Genomic DNA, 20,137 nt, shown 5'->3' on the forward strand with positions numbered 1-20,137 from the left:
GTGACCCACTCCTCTACGCAGTCCAGGTACATTTATTGGTGCGAATCATACAAGTTGATGGTTTTCTTATTATATATATTGTGGTGACCCACTCCTCTACGCAGTCCAGATACATTTATTGGTGCGAATCATAAAAGTTCAGGGTTTTTAATATATATTGTGGTGACCCACTCCTCTACGCAGTCCAGGTACATTTATTGGTGCGAATCATACAAGTTGATGGTTTTCTTATTATATATATTGTGGTGACCCACTCCTCTATGCAGTCCAGATACATTTATTGGTGCGAATCATAAAAGTTCAGGGTTTTTAATATATATTGTGGTGACCCACTCCTCTACGCAGTCCAGGTACATTTATTGGTGCGAATCATACAAGTTCAGGGTTTTTAATATATATTGTGGTGACCCACTCCTCTACGCAGTCCAGGTACATTTATTGGTGCGAATCATACAAGTTGATGGTTTTCTTATTATATATATTGTGGTGACCCACTCCTCTACGCAGTCCAGATACATTTATTGGTGCGAATCATAAAAGTTCAGGGTTTTTAATATATATTGTGGTGACCCACTCCTCTACGCAGTCCAGGTACATTTATTGGTGCGAATCATACAAGTTGATGGTTTTCTTATTATATATATTGTGGTGACCCACTCCTCTACGCAGTCCAGAAAGATACCTCATTGCAACGTTTTGGACTAATAACTATATTGTGAGGTGTTCAGAATACACTGTAAATTAGTGGAAATGCTTGTTATTGAATGTTATTGAGGTTACTAATAGCATAGGAGTGAAAATAAGCCCAAAAACTTGATTTTTAAACTTTTTATGTTTTTTCCAAAAAAAATCCGAATCCAAAACCTTAAATCCGAACCGAGACCTTTCGTCAAGTGTTTTGCGAGACAAATCCGAACCCCAAAAATAATGAAAATCCGGATCCAAAACACAAAACACGAGACTTCAAAAGTCGCCGGTGCACATCCCTAATATTAAACAGATCCTAAAATAGGCTGGGTATTAATCACTTAAACTCCTATCCCCCCAAGTTACATTGGTCATTTTAATACATCAATTGACAGTTGTTTTAGTTGGCTTTCTGCTAAATAAGAAATAATCTTTAACAATGAACTTTTGTATCCTCTCTTCAGAGCACAGAGTAAGCGTCATATTTCCATTAGAATAGTGTTGAACCCGCTTCCTCTTTCTCAATTGCACAATGAAGCTGGTGGCTAAATGTTTTTTAAAACAGGTAGATAACTAAAACAATACATACTATTGGACTACAAAAGATGAATTCATGCTGAGAGCTGTAATTTAATATTGCGTTGTTCTGGTATTTAGTATTTGTGCTTTAATAACTTGAAAGTTTGGTTGCTAAAACTGAAATAAATACAACACTGTCCCACACATGGATCTACGTTAGGAAGGAGAAAATGTAAATGATCTCTCTGAACATCGGAATACGTTTGTATTTTTCCATATTATGTGGAATCAAGTTTTAATGAAATCTCTGTTACCCATAAATCTAACTTTCATTTTTAAGGACCTAGAGAAAGGACTATTTATTTGAAAAGAGTGGGTCTGATTCATTAAGGAATGTAAATCATACTTGCCAACATTTTTTTTTTTTTTTCCGGGAGATGCCGGCTGGGACGTGGGCGTGCAGGGGGCGGGGCTGCGAAATCGCGTCATTTTGGCCCCGCCCCCGTGACGGAATGACGCAAATCGCGTCATTTTACAGTGGGGGGCGGGGCTAAACGCCGCGATTCCGGGTGAATCGCGGCGTTTAAACTAATTTTTTCCCCCTTCGTATCAGGGAGATTGCCACACTCGTCCGGGAGACTCTCGCAAAATGCGGGAGTCTCCCGGACAATCCGGGAGAGTTGGCAAGTATGATGTAAATGCTGATATGTGTCGTATTTTGTGTTTTCATTCTGTGCTTATGTGGAATCGATACATATGCCAAAAAAGAACTCAATTTATGTTCACACGTAAATTACACTTCTGATGATTTTGTCAGCAGACCAGGGAGAGGTGTGGTGGCCAATGTACAGTAAGGGTGTGCCATGCATACAGCAGCGTCCATTTCAAGCTTTGGGCAGCTCTGAAGTAGGTGTTTTTCAGTCGTATCACTTGCACCAGCTACAGGTCGGGTGTAAGTGCCGAGTGATAGTGATTACGGATGTGTATGCATGCTAGGACATGTGTTTGGAATCAGGAGCAACTGTAAACATTCATTTTATATAGAGTAGACATTAGTAACATCCTGATAAATATATTTTATGGAAAATACTATTTTTTTCTCTGTTTTCTGATGGGAATTTATTTTGAACATATGTCTGTACATATCCAGCATATCCAGCATATCCAGTTGTGTCTGTCTCAATACGGCAAGTGCTGTATATGCAGAGCATACTTAGACCCATATTCAACAAGAGACGTTTCTTCAGAACCGTTTGCAGTTGAATACTGATGTGGGTATGCCCAATTTACGTTCGTTTTTTGAAAAAACGCATAATATATTCATTTTGTGCTCCCTGATGAATCAGGCCCATTATGTACACTAATATAAAATGATCTATTAAAATGTGATAAGTGCTCCTTAAAAATCATTTAATTTTAATTTTACTAGAATAAAAAAATAATTCAAATAATCATCATCAGTGCCCCTAACATATCAGGAATGCATTGTGTGATTACATAATACTAGTAAAGCCAATCATGTTTTCATTGATATCCTTATATGCCAATAAATGTGTAACCCTCTAAATAATATTTCATACATCATATTATTCTTCAGAGACTGCTAAGGGTCCTGTTTGCTTCTATAACGATGTTTCCCCTGTATCCCTTTGTACTTTTTTCTTCTGCAGACTTTGAATATTTTCCATGAGTTTATGTAGCTGTTGATGTTGACGCTGTGATATTAGCATAGTCTGATACTCCAGTCTCTGCTGCTGCTCTTGGTACTTCCTACAGGCATTCTGGTATGTAAGAAAGAGATTCCTGCAACAACATAAAAACATACTTTACTGAACAGAGACAAGTGTCTTAAACAGTCTCCTAATAGTTTGTCATCACAATTGGTATCTCCTAGTATCTTCTGCTAATAGACTGTCACTAGGGGACACACATGTCACCTCCTCCTAATGCACAGACAACAGAACATATACCTCTTTATTCATCTTAATACAGAGTTGCAAATCACCTGCTCCAATAAAATAGTCATCAAGAAACATGTCCTTTATCTCCTCCTAATACACAATCATCACACCACTCCTCACCCCCTTATAAACATACATCATGACGTGTACATCTCCCCTTCTCCTTACACACTAGGATAAATATCTATCAGCACTTCATAATAGACAGACCATCAGAACAGTGGCAGAACTTCCATTGGGGCAGCAGGTGCACCGGAGCCCACAGCTAGTTAGTTCTGCCTCTGCATCAGCATACATACCTCTCATCTCATCCTAATACACAGACATGAGGATACATAACTCACACTACCTCCTAATACACAGTCACCATCAGGACATCTATCTTTCATCTCCTCCTAGCACACAGTCACCATTAGAACACATATCATTCATCTCCAATAAATACACAGTCATCATCATGACACGTATCTTTCATCTTTCCTAATACACAGATATCAGGACACATATTACTCATAGTTGCCAACATTTGTAAATAGTTTTCAGGGACACTTTGGTGCTGAGCCAGGACATCTAATCTTGTTGCATGTAATACTGTCCTAGTGGACCTAGCTGTACTACAATAACCATCATGTAATATTGATTGGATTTCACTATAACATGTAACTTTGCATTTTTAATTGCTCCTCTTCAATAAATATTAACTTAAAAAAATCTGGCAAATAAAATTAGATAACAAGAATAACAGCTAACATGCAGAAAAAAAAAAGATTTGTATTGTGTAGTTGGTCAGTGTTGAAAAGTAGGGACATTTCCAGGAACAAATCTTTAAAACATGGGACTGTTCTTGGAATTGCAGACAATTAGCAACCATGGTCACCTGTCACCTGTTCAGATTTCTGTTTATATAAACAAACAATGTCATTGCCATGCATTAGTGTACCTGTGGGCTTTGAAGAAATCTTTGATCATTTGTGCAGATTGGGAATTCTGAGCATGGACTTTACAGGTTAATTTATCCAGTTCTGATGTTAGACCTTCAATTCGTACTTTCATTTCACTGCTCCTGGAATTATAAAATGATTAAAGTACAACTGCATGTAAACTATAATTTGCTTTTAACCCCTCACCCATTAGTCTGTTAAGCTGTTACTTTCTCCCACTGCAGCCCAATTTGGGACATTCTAAAAATGAGGTGCCTGCGTTCATTGTAATGTAACTACTGGATGAGCCAGTAAGCAATGTCTGGATAACCAAAGATCCGCTCTAATTTAATTAAAGACCATCTGTGACCGGCAAGATATGTGGATGTGCCATACATTTCTGTTTGAGCTAATGCATTGACTCTTTACCTTGTGCATAACCAGGAGCACGCTCATATTCCAGTTTTTGGATCTGCTGTAGTAAGAAACTTTGCACAACCTATTGCGGATCTGGCTAGAAATGTGCATAGTGCAAAAAGGTAAAACATTGTTTCAAAGTACTGACTTTATCTTTTTTGCTAGAATACTGGTTAGTTTAGCTTCATTTGTATTTTAATTTACTCATAAGAAGTAGGAGACACCATGATTGGTTTTATTACATGTGTTTATTTTGTGAGTTTGAAAGTTTTTATAACATTAGTACATTTTATGTAGAATCATGCTTTCCCATATAAAATGCACTTAGAATGTACAAAATGCGTCCAATTGAAAATATAAACTGATACATTAGAACTATAAATCTAATTAATGTTACATATTCAATCAAAGGAACACTAACATATTGGTCTACAACACTCACACAGGCGCTCCTATTAGTCAACGTTAGGCAGCTGCCTAGGGCGCCGGGCTCTGGTGGGCACCACAGAGGTTAAATGCATTAAATAATACTGTGCGGCGACCGCTGAGTATACCTTCCACAGCCGCCGCACAGCTGCAGATAGATCCACAGGGAGGGGCTATTGATCGCCACCGCCGCCCTCCCCTCCAACAGCCGATGGGGCGCACCGTCTCTCAGTCTCCTCCCCTCCCTTCCACTCCCCCTCCCCTCTGTTGGGCATGACATCATCATCACGTCCCGACAGTGTCAGTGAGGAGCTCAACAGAGAGGTGCATCTTCATGGAGACAAGTTTTAGGTAAGGAAAGAGAGGGGAGGTAGGGGGTATGCTACAGGGGGGGACATTGGTATGCTACAGGGGGAGGGGGGGACATTGAGATCCAGGGAGGGGTGACTGAGATCCAGGAGGGGGGGTCATTGAGATCTGGGGGGGGGCAGTGTGCTGATGGGGGGACATTGTGATGATTTGGGGGGGGGGTCGGTGTGCTGTAGGGGGGACATTGAGATGGGTGGCAGTGTGCTGGTCAGGAGACAATGTGATTCAGTGGGGTTGGTGTAATGCAGTGGGGGACATTTAGATCTGAGGGGGGCAGTGTGCTTGAGAGGGGACATTGTGATTCAGGGGGGCAGTGGTGTTATACAAGGGGAGCAGTGGTGTGATGCGGAGGGGGAGCGGTGGTGTGATGCAGAGGTGGGGCAGTGGTGTGATGCAGAGGGGGGGGCAGTGGTGTGATGCAGAGGGGGGGCAGTGGAATGATGCAGAGGGGGCGGCAGTGGTGTAATGAAGGGCTATCTACTCAGATTACTTGTCATTTCCATGTGGACCAATAAAGGAAAGAAGATGCCCATTGCCTTTAACAAGTGCATAACTTATAGGCTAATTGTATCAAGCTGTTTGTTCCGAAATCTAACACCTGGATACCTCCCCTCTAGAAATACTGTGTCTGCAGTGGAGTCTGGACAGCGTTCTGCATCAAACATCACTGCATCTGGACCACTGGAGGAGGTAAGGCTCACCTTTTCTTTTTTTTTTTTTTTTAAACACAAAAGCACAAAGTCAAGCATGTGAGGGCCTATAAACTGGGTATTTGGTGTGTTTGTATGGGGGGAGGGGGTGCTTTATTTTCACATTTTGCCTAGGGCGCCGAGAACCCTAACACCGGCCTTGTACCCACAACTTACTGTATATTATGGTGTAGATTCAATTGCCCGCGATGCTTGTTACCATTTTACCATTTATACGGTAATAATTATAAGTAACGCGTACTTTTGCTTGCACCTCTATGGGGCGTGAGCAAAAGTGAGCGGTACTTTCACTAAAAAAAAAAATCGCCGTATATCATCTCATGGCTGTTCTGGACACTAGGCAGCTCTTTATTTAATCTGTACAATTGAATCTAATATATATATATATATATATATATATATATCACGGTAAAACAGTAAAACCAGCTGACTAATATTGTGTAGGTCCATCTCGTGCTGCCAAAATAGAACTGACTCGTTGGGGCATGGAATCCACAAGACCTCTAAAGGTGTCCTGTGGTATCTAGCACCAAGATGTTTGCAGCAGATCCTTTAATTCCTGTAAGTTGCGAGGTGGGTCCAGCACATCCCACAGATGCTCGGTCAGATTGAGATCTGGGGAATTTGGCCAAGTCAACACCTCAAACTCTTTGTTATGCTCCTCAAACAATATCTGAACAATTTTTGCAGAGTGGCAGGGCGCATTATCCTGCTGAGTCCACTGCCACCAGGGAAGACAGTTGCCATAAAAGGCCAGCAACAAGGTCTAGGTAGGCGGTACATGTCGAAGAAACATCCACATGAACGCCTGGACCCAAGGTCTCCCAGCAGAACATTGCAAAAAACATCACACTGCCTCCGTTGTCTTGCCTTCTTCCCATAGTGCATCCTGTGCCCTCTTCACCAGGTAAATGACGTATACCCAGCCATTCACATGATATTAAAAATAAATCAATTCATCAGACCAGGCCACATTCTTCCATTGCCTTATGGTCCAGTTCTGGCACCCATGTGCCCATTGTAGACGCATTCGGTGGTGGACAGGGGCAGCATAGGCACTCTAACCTGTCTGTGCAGCCCCATACACAGCAAGCTGTGATGCAATGTGTATTCTGACACCTTTCTATCACAGCCTTCATTAACTTTTTTTAGAAATTTGTGCTACAGTAACTTTTCTGTGGGATTGGACCAAATGGACTAGCCTTCGGTCCCCACGTGCATCATTGAGCCTTGGGCACCCATGACGTTGTCGCCAGTTCACTGCTTGGCTTCCTTGGACCACTTTTGGTAGGTACTAACCACTGCATACCAGGAGCACCCCACAAGACCTGCCATTTTGGAGATACTCTGACCTAGTCATCTAACCTCCACAATTTGGCCCTTGTCAAAGGCACTCAGATCCTTACGCTTGCCCATTTTTCCTGCTTCTAATACATCAACTTCAAGAACTGACTTCACTTGCTGCCTAATATATCCCATCCCTTGACAGGTGCCATTGTAACATGATAAGTAATGATATTCACTTCACTTGTCAGTGCTTTTAATGTTGTTGCTGATCGGTGTATATAAAAGAATGCAAAATATTATATGTTATCAACAATTGTGGCCTTTAAATAGCTCCTTGCAGTGTTCTCCCATTAACATTGTGGCAGGAAGTCAGATGAGTCAGCGAGAAATAACTGATCTCCTCCAGATTGATGTGAAACAACATTGCTAAGATTCCACCACAGGTCAATGGTGGTATTAGTCCACCGCCACAATATATTTTAAACTGGTAAACTAATCATCATCATCATTTATTTATTTCTGTATGGATTTTGTATGTTCTCCCCGTGTTTGCGAGGGTTTCCTCTGGGTGCTCTGGTTTCCTCCCACACTCCAAAAACATACTGGTAGGTTAATTGGCTGCTATCAAAATTGACCCTAGTCTCTTTCTCTGTCTGTGTGTGTCTGTCTGCGTGTGTATGTTAGGGAATTTAGACTGTAAGCCCCAATGGAGCAGGGACTGATGTGAGTGAGTTCTCTGTACAGCGCTGCAGAATTAGTGGCGCTATATAAATAAATGGTAATAATAATAATAATATTTATATAGCACCACCAATTCCACAGTGCGGGTACAGCTCAAGGGTCAGGACTCACCCATAAGATTGGCTGCATAAATCTTCCTCATTAGTAGTTTACGAATGTAATGACTGTGCTTGGAAAGTTATATACTGCAATTATCTTGAAGCAATTGGCAAAGAAACACTTCTTCTAAAGACAGAAAACTCTTTCCTAGGGCTTCCCACCTCATTATGGTAAAATTTACATGATGGATAAATGTCTGTTATATTACAGCAGTTTAGTATGTCAGACTCAAGCAGCTGTAACAGAGCAAAAAAAACCTACACAGTGAGAGAGATGAAGAGTATACATACTGTTTCAATGAGTCTAGCAATCGCTGCATAATCGGTGCTGAAGCCAGTTTCTTGCTTTGACCACGAGACACTATTTCATGACCTGTGCAATTCTATTTTGGAGTAAAAATGTTTAAATTTGTATTAACTGGTGGAGCCATAAACATGGAATCAGCTTGATCAATGGACATATTTAAAGCTAGATCATCCACTCTTCATTCAGACCTTGCCAATAATAACATAAAAATAGTAATTGGGCATAGAACTTCTATAAGGTTATCTGGAAGATAAACAATTTGAAATGGTTCAAAGTTTCTCATATATTTGAGCAATACAATACAAAGTTTAACATAATCATAAGTCCCCCTTTGTTAAAATCAACTTATCTAAAGTTCGCATTTATACAGGTCATTTCAGAAAGTGCGAGTCCACAGCACAAACATCTAGTTTTGCATTTTAAGGGAAAGGTACTGGATTTGTGGAGCGAGTGGTGGCATCTACAGGCCAACATTTTCTGATAGGAGGAGTTCAGCCAATAGGAGGAGTTCAGCCAACTGGGGAGTTCCATGCGGTACTTCAGTGTGGACTAGATGCACAAAGTCTCCTAGTTATGCTCCTACGTGTAAATATGAGAATTTATGTTGGATGTAATTGTTTGGATGATATTAAAAGGGTGGAAAAAGGGTGTTGTTTTCTGTTTGGAAAGAGCATTCCAGAGCATTTATCTCCCAGTAAAAGAACGTGACTTTTAAATGTCTTTGGAGGTGGTGGAAATCAAACCCACGGCCTTTTGCTTTATCTAGGCATATTTATTTGGGAAAGACCATTTTTAAGTGCACTTCGGCTAATGTAATAAAAACATTTTAGCATACGAAGTGACACATTCAGTGGCACAGAAAGTCCTGATGAACTCTCACTTTTAAAAAGTGTTCTATTTGAAATGATTTATGGGCATTCCTGGCCTACAAACCCAAAAAACAAGGGAAGTTCCAAAACACAGAATGAATGCATGCTTGGGGCATGCAAACAGAAATATATTGCATGTCTGCATCTTTAACATTTCACAAAATTACCTTTAAACAGTGATTTCCAGTATGAATGTATGTATGTGACATGCCTGAGTGATAAATAATTAAGTGTCCCACAGTCTGGAGCGTGACTAAGTGTAGTGGCAGGACCAAAGTATTTAAATACCAACTCCATTGTCCAGGGAAAGAAACAACCTTCTTTTGGTGAGAAAATTCCCTCTCATTGGGTTCCACTTCCAGGCCTTCTGAGTCAGGGAAGCTTAATTTCTAGATGCATGTTACTATTCCCCTTTGACTGTAGTAGGGTTGAGTGACATGGGCTATAGGCAAATGACAGAGTGAAACTGATTTCCATAATCGAGCCTCTAGAAGCCAGCAATACCAAGAGTTGGATGTCGAGAGCCATGCGAGTCTGAGCTCCAAGATGAAGGCTCGAAAACCCTGTGATGGGCAGAGGAGTTAGGGTACCAGACCAGTCAACTCTAGGTGCTGACAGTCCGACTTGTCTGGTATTTCACTGTTAGGAGGGAGGATGTCCACTCTGAGAAGCATCTGGGCAGGTGTGCATGTAAAGACTGTTCATCAAAGAGAACCAAGTGTGCTAGGATAAAAGAGCTAACAAGAAGAGATACCCTCTTCCATTTTTTCAGATTTGAGAGCAGGACAAGTGGAGTGACCCTGGTAGTACAAAGGCAGAATAGTGAAAGACAGAGTGACAGTCCCAATCAAGTAAGTGTCAGATCTGGAGATTATGTTATACTTCTACTCTAAACCTCCTGAGGTAGCTTTCTGGGAGTATGCACCTACAACATACAGATAGGGGCTACATTTAAGTTAAGAAAAGTCTTAGCCGTGTGCTTTAATTTCAAAGATACACTCTTATATTGGTGATTGTATAAAAATGAGAAAAAAGAAAATGTAATAAAGGTGTAAAGATTCTTTGGGCTAAATTTCACTATATCCTATAAAAATTGTGTAAGAGGGGCAATTATTTAAATTAGTTTTTTCCATTATTGCTGCTGGATACAATATCTGTCAGAGACTACAAATTACAAAAAAATAACATTAAGATGACCTCTGGCCAAATAGTGAAAAGTTACTTCAATGTCCAACCTACGTCCACCCTAGGACTATCCCCTTTATTAATTTCAACTTTTCAGTTTTCTCCTAAAATATTGAGAGAGCGGCAGACTATAGGATTGTCTTTATCCCATGTCACTTTTGGGAGTTTGAATGTTTGTATTTATATCTAGAAATGTGTTTTTTGCAGCGTTTATCTGGAAGAAGCAAAGTGCGTCCCCTATTGGGAGGAGAGGTTACAAGGAATTTCAGGCCTTTCGCTGTTAGGAAAAGGCTGTACGACTTTCTGCAAAGTAGGAAACGCTGGTGTACCTCTTTATTTCATTTAAAAAAATCTCATCCCACAAATTAAATCTCTTTTCTGCATTTCAGTGCAAATGTTGACCCACTCACTCATCTGCACATGGAAAGGAACGCCCTTATTCACCCAACTGCTCCCAATGAAGCAAAAAAGTGTGCAAACTTTTTCAGCTCAATGGACGCTGTAACCTTGGCTTGTAGATCCATGCGTTTCCCCTCACAACTCAGCGCACTTGTTGAAAAGTAGGCGCATGAAGCCAAAAATGATAGATTGCACTATGTTATTGCATTCTTGTAGAATTCTAAGTTTCTTATTGCATTTATACCCATTTCTAAGGAAAAGTACTAACTCCAAGACAACTCTCCTTCTATTCTACACTATTGTAATTATCCAACCAAAGGAAACCAGAAACCAAAGGGAACTAGCAAAATCTACCCATTTGAAGCATTGTTACTAGAATAACAGCTGGGAATATTCTTAATATGAAATGTTTTTACTGATTTTCTAATGAATTATTACTGAGTATATTAATGTTTTTTTGCATATTTATGCTATTAAAAAAATAGCTCTAAACAGATTTTCTATTTTTACAATAAACTTAAGTAAAGCGAAACCTATTTTATACCCTGACCATATCGATATGCAGCTAAATATAAAACCCAAGCTATTCACAATTGCTTAATATTATCCGTATCCACATATAACTGTAAGTGGCAAACAGAGCCCAGCATCAACATTTCTCTATCAAAGTACGCACACAACTCATACATGTAGTCATATTGTGCCTGGGTGAAACACCACAATTGGCCTGATGTGCATACCTGCCCATCCTTGTTATTCCCAGAATCTTCTTCTCGCTTTGTCCAGCTATTGTGCTCCAACTGCAGGTGGTCTCTGATGAGCATGTAAGCTTTCTCTTGCTCTTGCTGAGTTAAACACTGCAGCTCCAAAGCTCGTTTATCGGTCTGCAGTAACTGAAGACTGGCCTTGAGTTCAGATAACCTCTTCTGTGGAAGACATACCCAAATAAATTGTCTTTTTATTTCACCGTTCAACAACATGATCAGCAGTGGGGACGTAGTAAACTGATAGCAATATATCGGTGAGATGGGCAGCTTGAACCGTTTCATTTTCTGAACCCTGCAGGATGTGTAGGACTGGAATTGCCAGGTATAAAGTAAATGATAGAAGGGAAATTACTCATTTTCGGAACTTGTTAGATTGCGTTAGGGAGCAGTCCCCATACTATTTTATGGGTACTGCTCAGAAAACAAAATAGAATGCAAAGCAGCAGATATCCAGGATATCTGCTGCAATTATAAATGTGAAGGATCCTTCAAATTGCAGCTAAATCACGGTAAGAATTGTTTGGGAACATTACACTGCTTGATAAATAGGTCATTTTATCCCTTCCATTCAAAAATCGTAACGGAGGAAAAATGAACACGATTAATGCCCATGAGCGCACAGTCTTACTCCATGATCACAAATCTCATTTGTAAGACCCCTACTTAATCAAATCTAACTTTTTCATCAAACTGGAAAGTACACCCTAATTGAATTCCAAAGTTTAATAGAACATTAAGGTGTCAGTCTATACAAAAGAAGTCTACAACATTTGTGAATTATAAATTAGTATTTTTTAAAATAGAAATACAAAGACAAATGTAACACTATTTTAGTACACACACATGTGCCATAATGATCCAAACAAAGATCATTCTCTGGCATTAATCTTGATTTGGGGCCACATACTTGTTGATAAGAAGACAACTTAAAATACTGTCGCCAATATCACCACATGTGTAACCAGGATTACATTGTAAATGCTGGTCCCTTTAAGATATGTGATCTTAAAATGAAAGACAAAATCTTAATCCAATGAGGACTCTACTCTAAAGGACTGCATTATACACCCTAAAACACACACAAAAATATTAGCCAAATCAAATATCTATACAACATTTGTAATACTTATATAAGTCATGCCGAGTTCAAAACACAAAACATCCTGAACATCACTGTGGTTGTTAAACAATGCAGCACATTAAGGAAATGTCACTATTAGTTGGCGTATTGGATATATTCCACTTAATTTGTATTTAAACAAATTACACTATGTCTATGTTTTGCATTTTTGTTTTTTATAATGTGGCTGGCCAATATCATATGATGAAGAACTACAAGATCTATTTTGAGCTCAGCATGACTAATATAAGTATTACAAATGTTGTATAGATATTTGATTAGGCTAACATTTTTATGTGTCCTTTTCATATATTGGGTTGCACAATAGCGCTAGAGATCTTCCTCACTTTTCACTCATATTTATATTTCATATTAGAGTTGTGTAAACTAATTTAGAAGATATTTTAAACTGTGGAGTGCTGATAGTGATTACTCTATTATTTTTCACATCCTAATATACAGTGACATTAGAATGTATAATGTACATACTCAGTGGCACACGCAGGGGGGGTTTCTGAGTCTCTAGAAACCCCCCCCCTGCGCTAACTAAGTGGCCACTGTCCTATACAGCAGCCGCGGCGCTGTCAAAGAAGCGTCCGCGGCGGTGCTGTATTGTATACAGCACCGCCGCAGACGCTTCTTAGACAGCGCCGCGGCTGCTGTATAGGACAGCGCCGGCGAAACGGGCAGCTCTCCTTCGTGTTTTGTTGTTTTTTTTCGGTCGGCGGGGAGAAACCCCCCCCGACAATCCTCCGTGCGCCCCTGATACTACTGTCAATTTTAAAGAATTCAGGTATTGCATGCGTTCTGTGGTTGACACGATAAGGGGAGAGATTATTTTTTTTATGGCATGAGCTTTCAATGCGACTGCAGATATCCTTATCTTCTACAAAATACTGTTATGCACTTATATTTAGTGCAACATACGTTTGTTTTAACAATTCAACAAGGAGCAGATTTGAAGATGCGTACGCTGATGAATTTGAATGTAGGGCTGCTCAGCTATACAGTACTATACAAGACACTGCAGGATACGTCCAATACATATGCGGAATATAAATTTGCAAAAGAACGCAGAAGGAAAAAAAAAAATTGTCACCTGGTAATAATATAGGTAATAATGATAAAACAGTTAAAAAAAAGTTTTTTATATATTTTTTCCATGAAATAAATTTACTAAAATGTTCTTAATGTCTACTGAACACAAAATCAGTTTTTACAGTTGCTCCTGATTCCAAACACATGTTCTAGCATGCATACGAATGTCATCACCAGTACTCAGAACTGTAGATGGAGCAAGAGATACGGCAGAAAGACAAGTGCCTTTGAGATGTCCAAAGCTTGAATTGGACATGGCTATGAGCGCTCAAGTGTACATTGACTACAAATGAATTTCCTCGCCATATTCCCTCCAAGAAATCGTAAGCTGTAGTAAAGGGTGGGGTACTAATTTTCGTTGACGAGAAATCCAACAGGAGGGAGGTAAACAGGAGAATTCAGATGCCTTTGATAGCAACATATAATAAATTTAGACTGACAGGGAAGATTTGTGACACCAGTGAATCCCGGGACTATCTTTCTGCAGACAGCTAAATTCCCGACAGCCAGCTTAGGGATCTGTTTTCTAAACACTATTAAGTTCGGCATTGCTAAAGTTAACAGTGTTTTTAAAACAGACTCCTAAACTTTTTATTTTTACCTTTTGCACTAACAGTTCTACTTTATCCTGCTGCCAGGTCCTGCCATCACCCCATTAAGAGCAGCAAACTGGCTGACAGTCTATATTTATTACATGTCGCTATCATAGACATTGGATTTCTCCTGTCTACCTCCCTCCTGTCGGAATGGTAGTCATCGTAAAGATGACTACCACCGAAAGCAAGAGTCCTTTGCGTACGCAGGTGAATTGAACGTTGCTGCATTTAGTTTCATATGGTCCAGGTTTGGGAATACACAGATCAAATTTGTGGAATTTACACACAAAATCAGCATTTACGTTCCTTGATGAATCAAACCCGTTGTCTCTAAGCCTGTGGAAGGCGGATAACCCTAATTTACAAACATACATTTGGAGTGCAACGCTGGACCCGAACAGCATTCAGGAGCACACTTTTCACATCATTCTGTTTGGTGAGCAACATATCCTAATATGTTCCATATATTACACATGTTGTTCCTAATGCATATCAAATGGATTACACCATTTCTGACTGTGTACACTGATTTTATTTGCAGGAGTACATATTAGCCTCACTTGTGCATTACAAAGTAGTTAATATTCTCCCACCTTAGTATCCATTAGCTCTTGGAGGATCTGGGCTCGGGCAGGTTTTTCTGGCAGGCACGGTAAAGCTTCCGTTGAGACTTTGATGGCATTATCCACTTTTGCCTTGATAATGTCAGCACAATCAGTTACTTCCTTTGCATGGGAAGCACCAACGTCTGAATGCTCCAACAATGTAATGGATGACAAGTCCCACTTCAGAGACTGTATGTAGTCTTTTAGGATTTTCTCCTCTTCTTCACTGAGCCAGGGAGCATAGAGTCTGTAAAAAGGTATATGCTGTATTTGCATCTTCTAATAAAAATAAGTGTTACTATAGCAGCGAAATCCATATTCTGTGTGTGTACGGTCATGATAGAAACAATATAAAATGTCATCCTATTTAACCCTTTACAGGAAGAAACCAAGAAAAGAGGATTTATGTACTTACGTTAAATCCGTTTCTCTGATTCCGTCTGGGGGACACTGCTTTACCATGGGGTTGTGGAGGGGAGCTGGGAGTTGGCACCTAACTAGTTAACTTTAGTGCTGCTGATAGACCCCTCCCCTCTACAATCCCCCTGCCTCTTCCTGTACAATCCAGTTAGTTTTAAAAAAAAAGCCCCAGGAGAAAAAAGGGCAGTCAAACAAGAGCACACAGAAGAATAACAGAAGGGAGGGATCGCAGTGTCCCCCAGACGGAATCAGAGAAACGGATTTAACGTAAGTACATTAATCCTCTTTTCTCTTTCATCCAGTCTGGGGGACACTGCTTTACCATGGGGACGTTCTAAAGCAGCCCCTAAAGGGTGGGACTACTCTGAAAATCCCGCTCGTAAAGCATTACGAGCGAAATTTGCATCTGCTGATGCAAACACATTAAATTGATAAAATTTAGTAAACGTATGGACAGAGGACCAAGTGGCTGCCCTGCAAAGCTGGTCCGCAGAAACACCATTCCTTGCTGCCCAAGACGCCCCAACCGATCTGGTGGAATGGGCTGTGACTCTCTCCGGCACAGGACGGCTAGCCTTTATATAAGCTTGTCTGATGGTAGACGTAATCCATCTTGCAATGGACTGTTTTGAGGCTGGCCAGCCTCTCTTATTAGCGTCATAAAGGACAAATAGAGAGTCTGTACATCTAATCTGGGAAGTTCTCTTAACATAAATGCGGAGAGCCCTAACCACATCTAACTTTTCCATCGATTGCTGATCCGTATGGGAAGAAGATGAGAAAACCGGAACTACGATTTCCTGGTTGAGATGAAAAGCCGACACTACTTTTGGTACGAAAGAAGGGAGAGTTCTTAACACCGCTCTGTCCTCGTGGAAAACCAAATATGGTTCCCTACAGGACAGAGCTCCTAATTCGGAAACTCTACGAGCCGAAGCGATAGCCAAAAGAAAGAGGACCTTCCAGGTCAACCACTTTAAGTCTGCCTTACTCAAAGGTTCAAAGGGGGGGCCCTTGAGCATCTCTAGGACCATGTTGAGATCCCATGGAGCAGTAGGAGGGACATAGGGAGGTTGGATATGTAAAACTCCCTGGAAAAAAGTCCTAATGTCTGGCAATTCTGCTAATTTCTTATGAAAAAATACAGAAAGTGCCGAAACCTGGACCTTTAGGGAACCTAGCCTAAGGCCTGCTTCCAGGCCATTTTGAAGGAAGGCTAATAGACGGGAAAGCTGAAAAGAGGACGAGTGGAACGTCCTATTTTCGCACCATCTAATGTAGGCCTTCCAAATCCGGTGATAGATTCGAGAAGAAACAGGCTTCCTGGCTCGCATCAGAGTCTGAATTACACTGGGCGAAAAACCTCTAGCCTTACAGAGGCTGGCTTCAACAGCCATGCCGTTAAATTGAGCTGAGGTACATTCTGGAAATGGAATGGACCTTGCAGAAGCAGGTCAATTCGATATGGAAGGTGGAACCCCGGCCCTTCCGCCATAGATATGATGTCTGCGTACCACACTCGGCGCGGCCAAGAGGGAGCGACTAGAATTACTGGCAGAAGGCCCTGCCGAACTCGTCTGAGTACTCGAGGAAGCATGGGAATTGGGGGAAACAGGTATCCCAACCTGAATTCCCATGACATCGTCAAAACGTCCACTGCCGCCGCTAAGGAATCCCTTGCCCTTGCGCAAAACTTGTGGACCTTCCGGTTGTGTCTGGAGGCCATGAGGTCTATGTCCGGAAGACCCCACCTGAGAACCAGAGACTGGAAGACATCCGGGTGTAGAGACCACTCCCCCGGCATCAGCTGGTTTCCACTTAAATAGTCCGCCTCCCAGTTTTCTATTCCTGGAATGAAAACCGCCGATATTGCTGGGACATATTGCTCTGCCCAAACAAATATTTGGGCTGCAATCTCCATAGCCGCTGCACTCCTGGTTCCTCCTTGTCTGTTGACATATGCCACGGCCGTGGCATTGTCGGACTGAATTCTGACCGGTTGGCCCTGAAGAAATGACTGGGCTCCACGGAGAGCCAAGAGAATGGCCTTCAATTCCAAAACATTTATCGGTAGAGTTGATTCCTGAGGCGACCAAATTCCCTGGAGTCGGAGGTGAAGGATTACCGCCCCCCAACCCTTCAGGCTGGCGTCTGTCGTGGCTATGATCCATGACCATTGTGCGAAGGATTTTCCCACGCTCATGTTGTGCGGACACATCCACCACTGAAGAGATTCTCTCGCTTTCTGAGATAGAGAGATCTTTTGACTTTTCAGGTGTAGGTGTGACCCTGACCACTTCGATAGCAGATCCCATTGGAAACATCGAGAATGGGCTCGCCCGAAGGGAATGGTCTCGAAAGAGGCCACCATCTTTCCGAGTAGCCTCATGCACAAGTGCATTGAGGGGCTGGGGTAAGACAAAACCTGGGAGGTTACCGACTGAATAGAGGAGATTTTCTCTGCTGGGAGAAACACTCTTTGCCTCCTGGTGTCGATGATGAGTCCCAGGAATACCATGCGCTGACACGGGATCAACTGGGATTTCTTTGAATTTATTAGCCAACCGTGGCCCTCGAGAACTGCCTGGGTGAGGGACAGGTGATAACGCAGGCAACCTTCTGAGGAAGCCTTGACGAGTAGGTCGTCCAAGTAAGGAACGACCTGAACTCCCTGCAGGTGAAGACATGCTGCCATAACTGACATAATCTTCGTGAAGATCCTTGGCGCAGTTGAGAGACCAAAGGGGAGGGCCCGAAACTGATAGTGAGCAGATCCTACCGAGAATCTGAGGAGAGACTGGTGGTGGATACAGATGGGAATGTGGAGATAAGCGTCCTTTATATCTATGGACGCCATGAACTGATTTATCTCTAGGCCGTTTATTACTGACCTCAGAGATTCCATCCGAAATTTTTCCACCCTTAAGTGAACATTGAGGCCCTTTAAGTTTAGGATGGGCCGAAAGGAGCCGTCCGGCTTCTTGACTAGGAACAGGTTTGAATAAAAACCCCTTCCTTTCTGCCCATCTGGCACTCTGCAGATGACCTGCTGGAGTAAAAGAGAAGCAACACAATCCTGTATAGCCCGTCTTTTTAAAAGATCCTGAGGTAGCGGGGTCTGGAAGTAACGCTGTGGAGCCGGGCCCAATAGGTCTATTCTGTACCCCTCTGAAATGATTTTCCGAATCCAAGGATCTTGGGAAGACGCTGTCCACTGTTTCTGAAACAGGGACAGACGTCCTCCCACTGGCGCCCCCTGTAGAACAGGTTGGTCGTCAGGACGCAGGCTTTTCCTGGGTCTTAGCGGCCTGGCGCTTGGAAGTAAACGAGGATCTTCCCCTAGAGGAGGAGCCTCGGGAATTAGATTGCCTTCCTCTGAAGGACTGACCCCTTTGGAAGGAGGTCCCTCGAAAGGGCTGTCGGAAGGAGCTATTCCTCTGAGCGCGGCTTCTGTTAGCGTATACTGGCAAAGAAGTGCTTTTGCCCCCCGTAGCCTGGGAAATGAGGGTATCCAATTCCGGGCCGAATAAGCCCGCTGCAGAAAAGGGGATGGTTTCAACGGACCGCTTTGACTCTGCATCACCTTCCCAGGATTTCAGCCATAGTGTTCTTCTTGCTGAAATGGAGGCCGCCTGAATGGCAGAGGAAACCGCCGCTGAATTCTGGGCCGCCTCATAGAGATACCCCGAAGCTTCCTTTAAATGCAAAGCAAGGGGAAGGAGCTCGGAGTCCTGTAAAGCTTCTGCCAGCTGGTCTGCCCATGCTTCCATGGCTTTTGCTACCCAGGCTGAAGCAAATGTGGGTCTAAAGCCAGAACCCGCAGCCGCAAATATTGATTTGAGCTGGGATTCTACCTTACGGTCATTGGCGTCTGGAAGAGACGCTGAACCCGGGGCTGGGAGTAGAGTATGTTTAGCCAGGCGAGCAATAGGAATGTCTACCTTGGGAATACTCTCCCAGCGAGTCGCCTCTTCCTTCTGAAGAGGATACAAAGAGGTGAACCTTTTGAGAATGAAAAACCTTTTCTCAGGTTGTTTCCAAGCCCCTTCAGCAATCTCTCTGAGTTCTGCAGAAGGAGGGAAACGGTTGGTTTTTCTTTTGGCCTTTTTGAACAGACTTCTGTCCCTGGGGGAAACCTCCTCCGGCTCTGGGAAGTCCAGCGCCTGTCTAACCACTAAAACCAAATCATTAACAAATTGGTTTCTAGGGTACACTTCCTGCTCTGAGGAATGACTATGGTCAGCATCCGAATAGATTTCCCCTTCTTCCTTAGACTCTTCCTCCGAATCTGAAAGGACCACAAGGGGATTTACCTCTCTAAGCCTCCTTCTCTTAGCAGGCGGGGCATTAGAGGAATCTAGCAACTGGTTAAGCTTGTTTAATCCCTTCAAAAAGGCTGTAGACCAAGCCGGGTCTGTATTAGCAGGGGCTGGGTCAGCCTGTGATGTGGAAGTTCCCAGCAAACTCGATCCACTGGCATCTGAGAAAGCCTGGGGGACTGACTGCGTATTAGTATTGCTAGCCACCGAAGTTGCCACAGTTGATAGCAACTGATTTTGAAAAACCATTTGGGCTAGGGAGGTAACCGACTGTGTTAGGGGGGTTACCCAGGCCGGTTCCTCAGACGAAGGGGCTG

The 20,137-nt window shown here is 42.2% G+C and overlaps 1 protein-coding gene across 2 annotated transcripts in view; it reads right to left on the minus strand.

Moving 5' to 3' along the window:
• Positions 1 to 1,904: 1,904 nt before the first annotated feature.
• Positions 1,905 to 20,137, minus strand: part of USHBP1 (USH1 protein network component harmonin binding protein 1) — a 46,016-nt gene continuing 27,783 nt past the window's right edge. For both annotated transcript variants that reach the window (XM_075206925.1, XM_075206915.1), the window contains exons 10-14: positions 15,070 to 15,328; positions 11,636 to 11,821; positions 8,427 to 8,518; positions 4,108 to 4,230; positions 1,905 to 3,009 (exon numbers count right to left, since the gene is read on the minus strand). In XM_075206925.1, the coding sequence (XP_075063026.1) occupies positions 2,829 to 3,009; positions 4,108 to 4,230; positions 8,427 to 8,518; positions 11,636 to 11,821; positions 15,070 to 15,328 (841 nt within the window). In that variant the 3' untranslated portion in view covers positions 1,905 to 2,828. The remainder of the gene's footprint in view (positions 3,010 to 4,107; positions 4,231 to 8,426; positions 8,519 to 11,635; positions 11,822 to 15,069; positions 15,329 to 20,137) is intronic.

This window comes from Mixophyes fleayi, chromosome 1 (assembly GCF_038048845.1).
Source record: "Mixophyes fleayi isolate aMixFle1 chromosome 1, aMixFle1.hap1, whole genome shotgun sequence".
Classification (NCBI taxonomy): Eukaryota; Metazoa; Chordata; class Amphibia; order Anura; family Limnodynastidae; genus Mixophyes; species Mixophyes fleayi.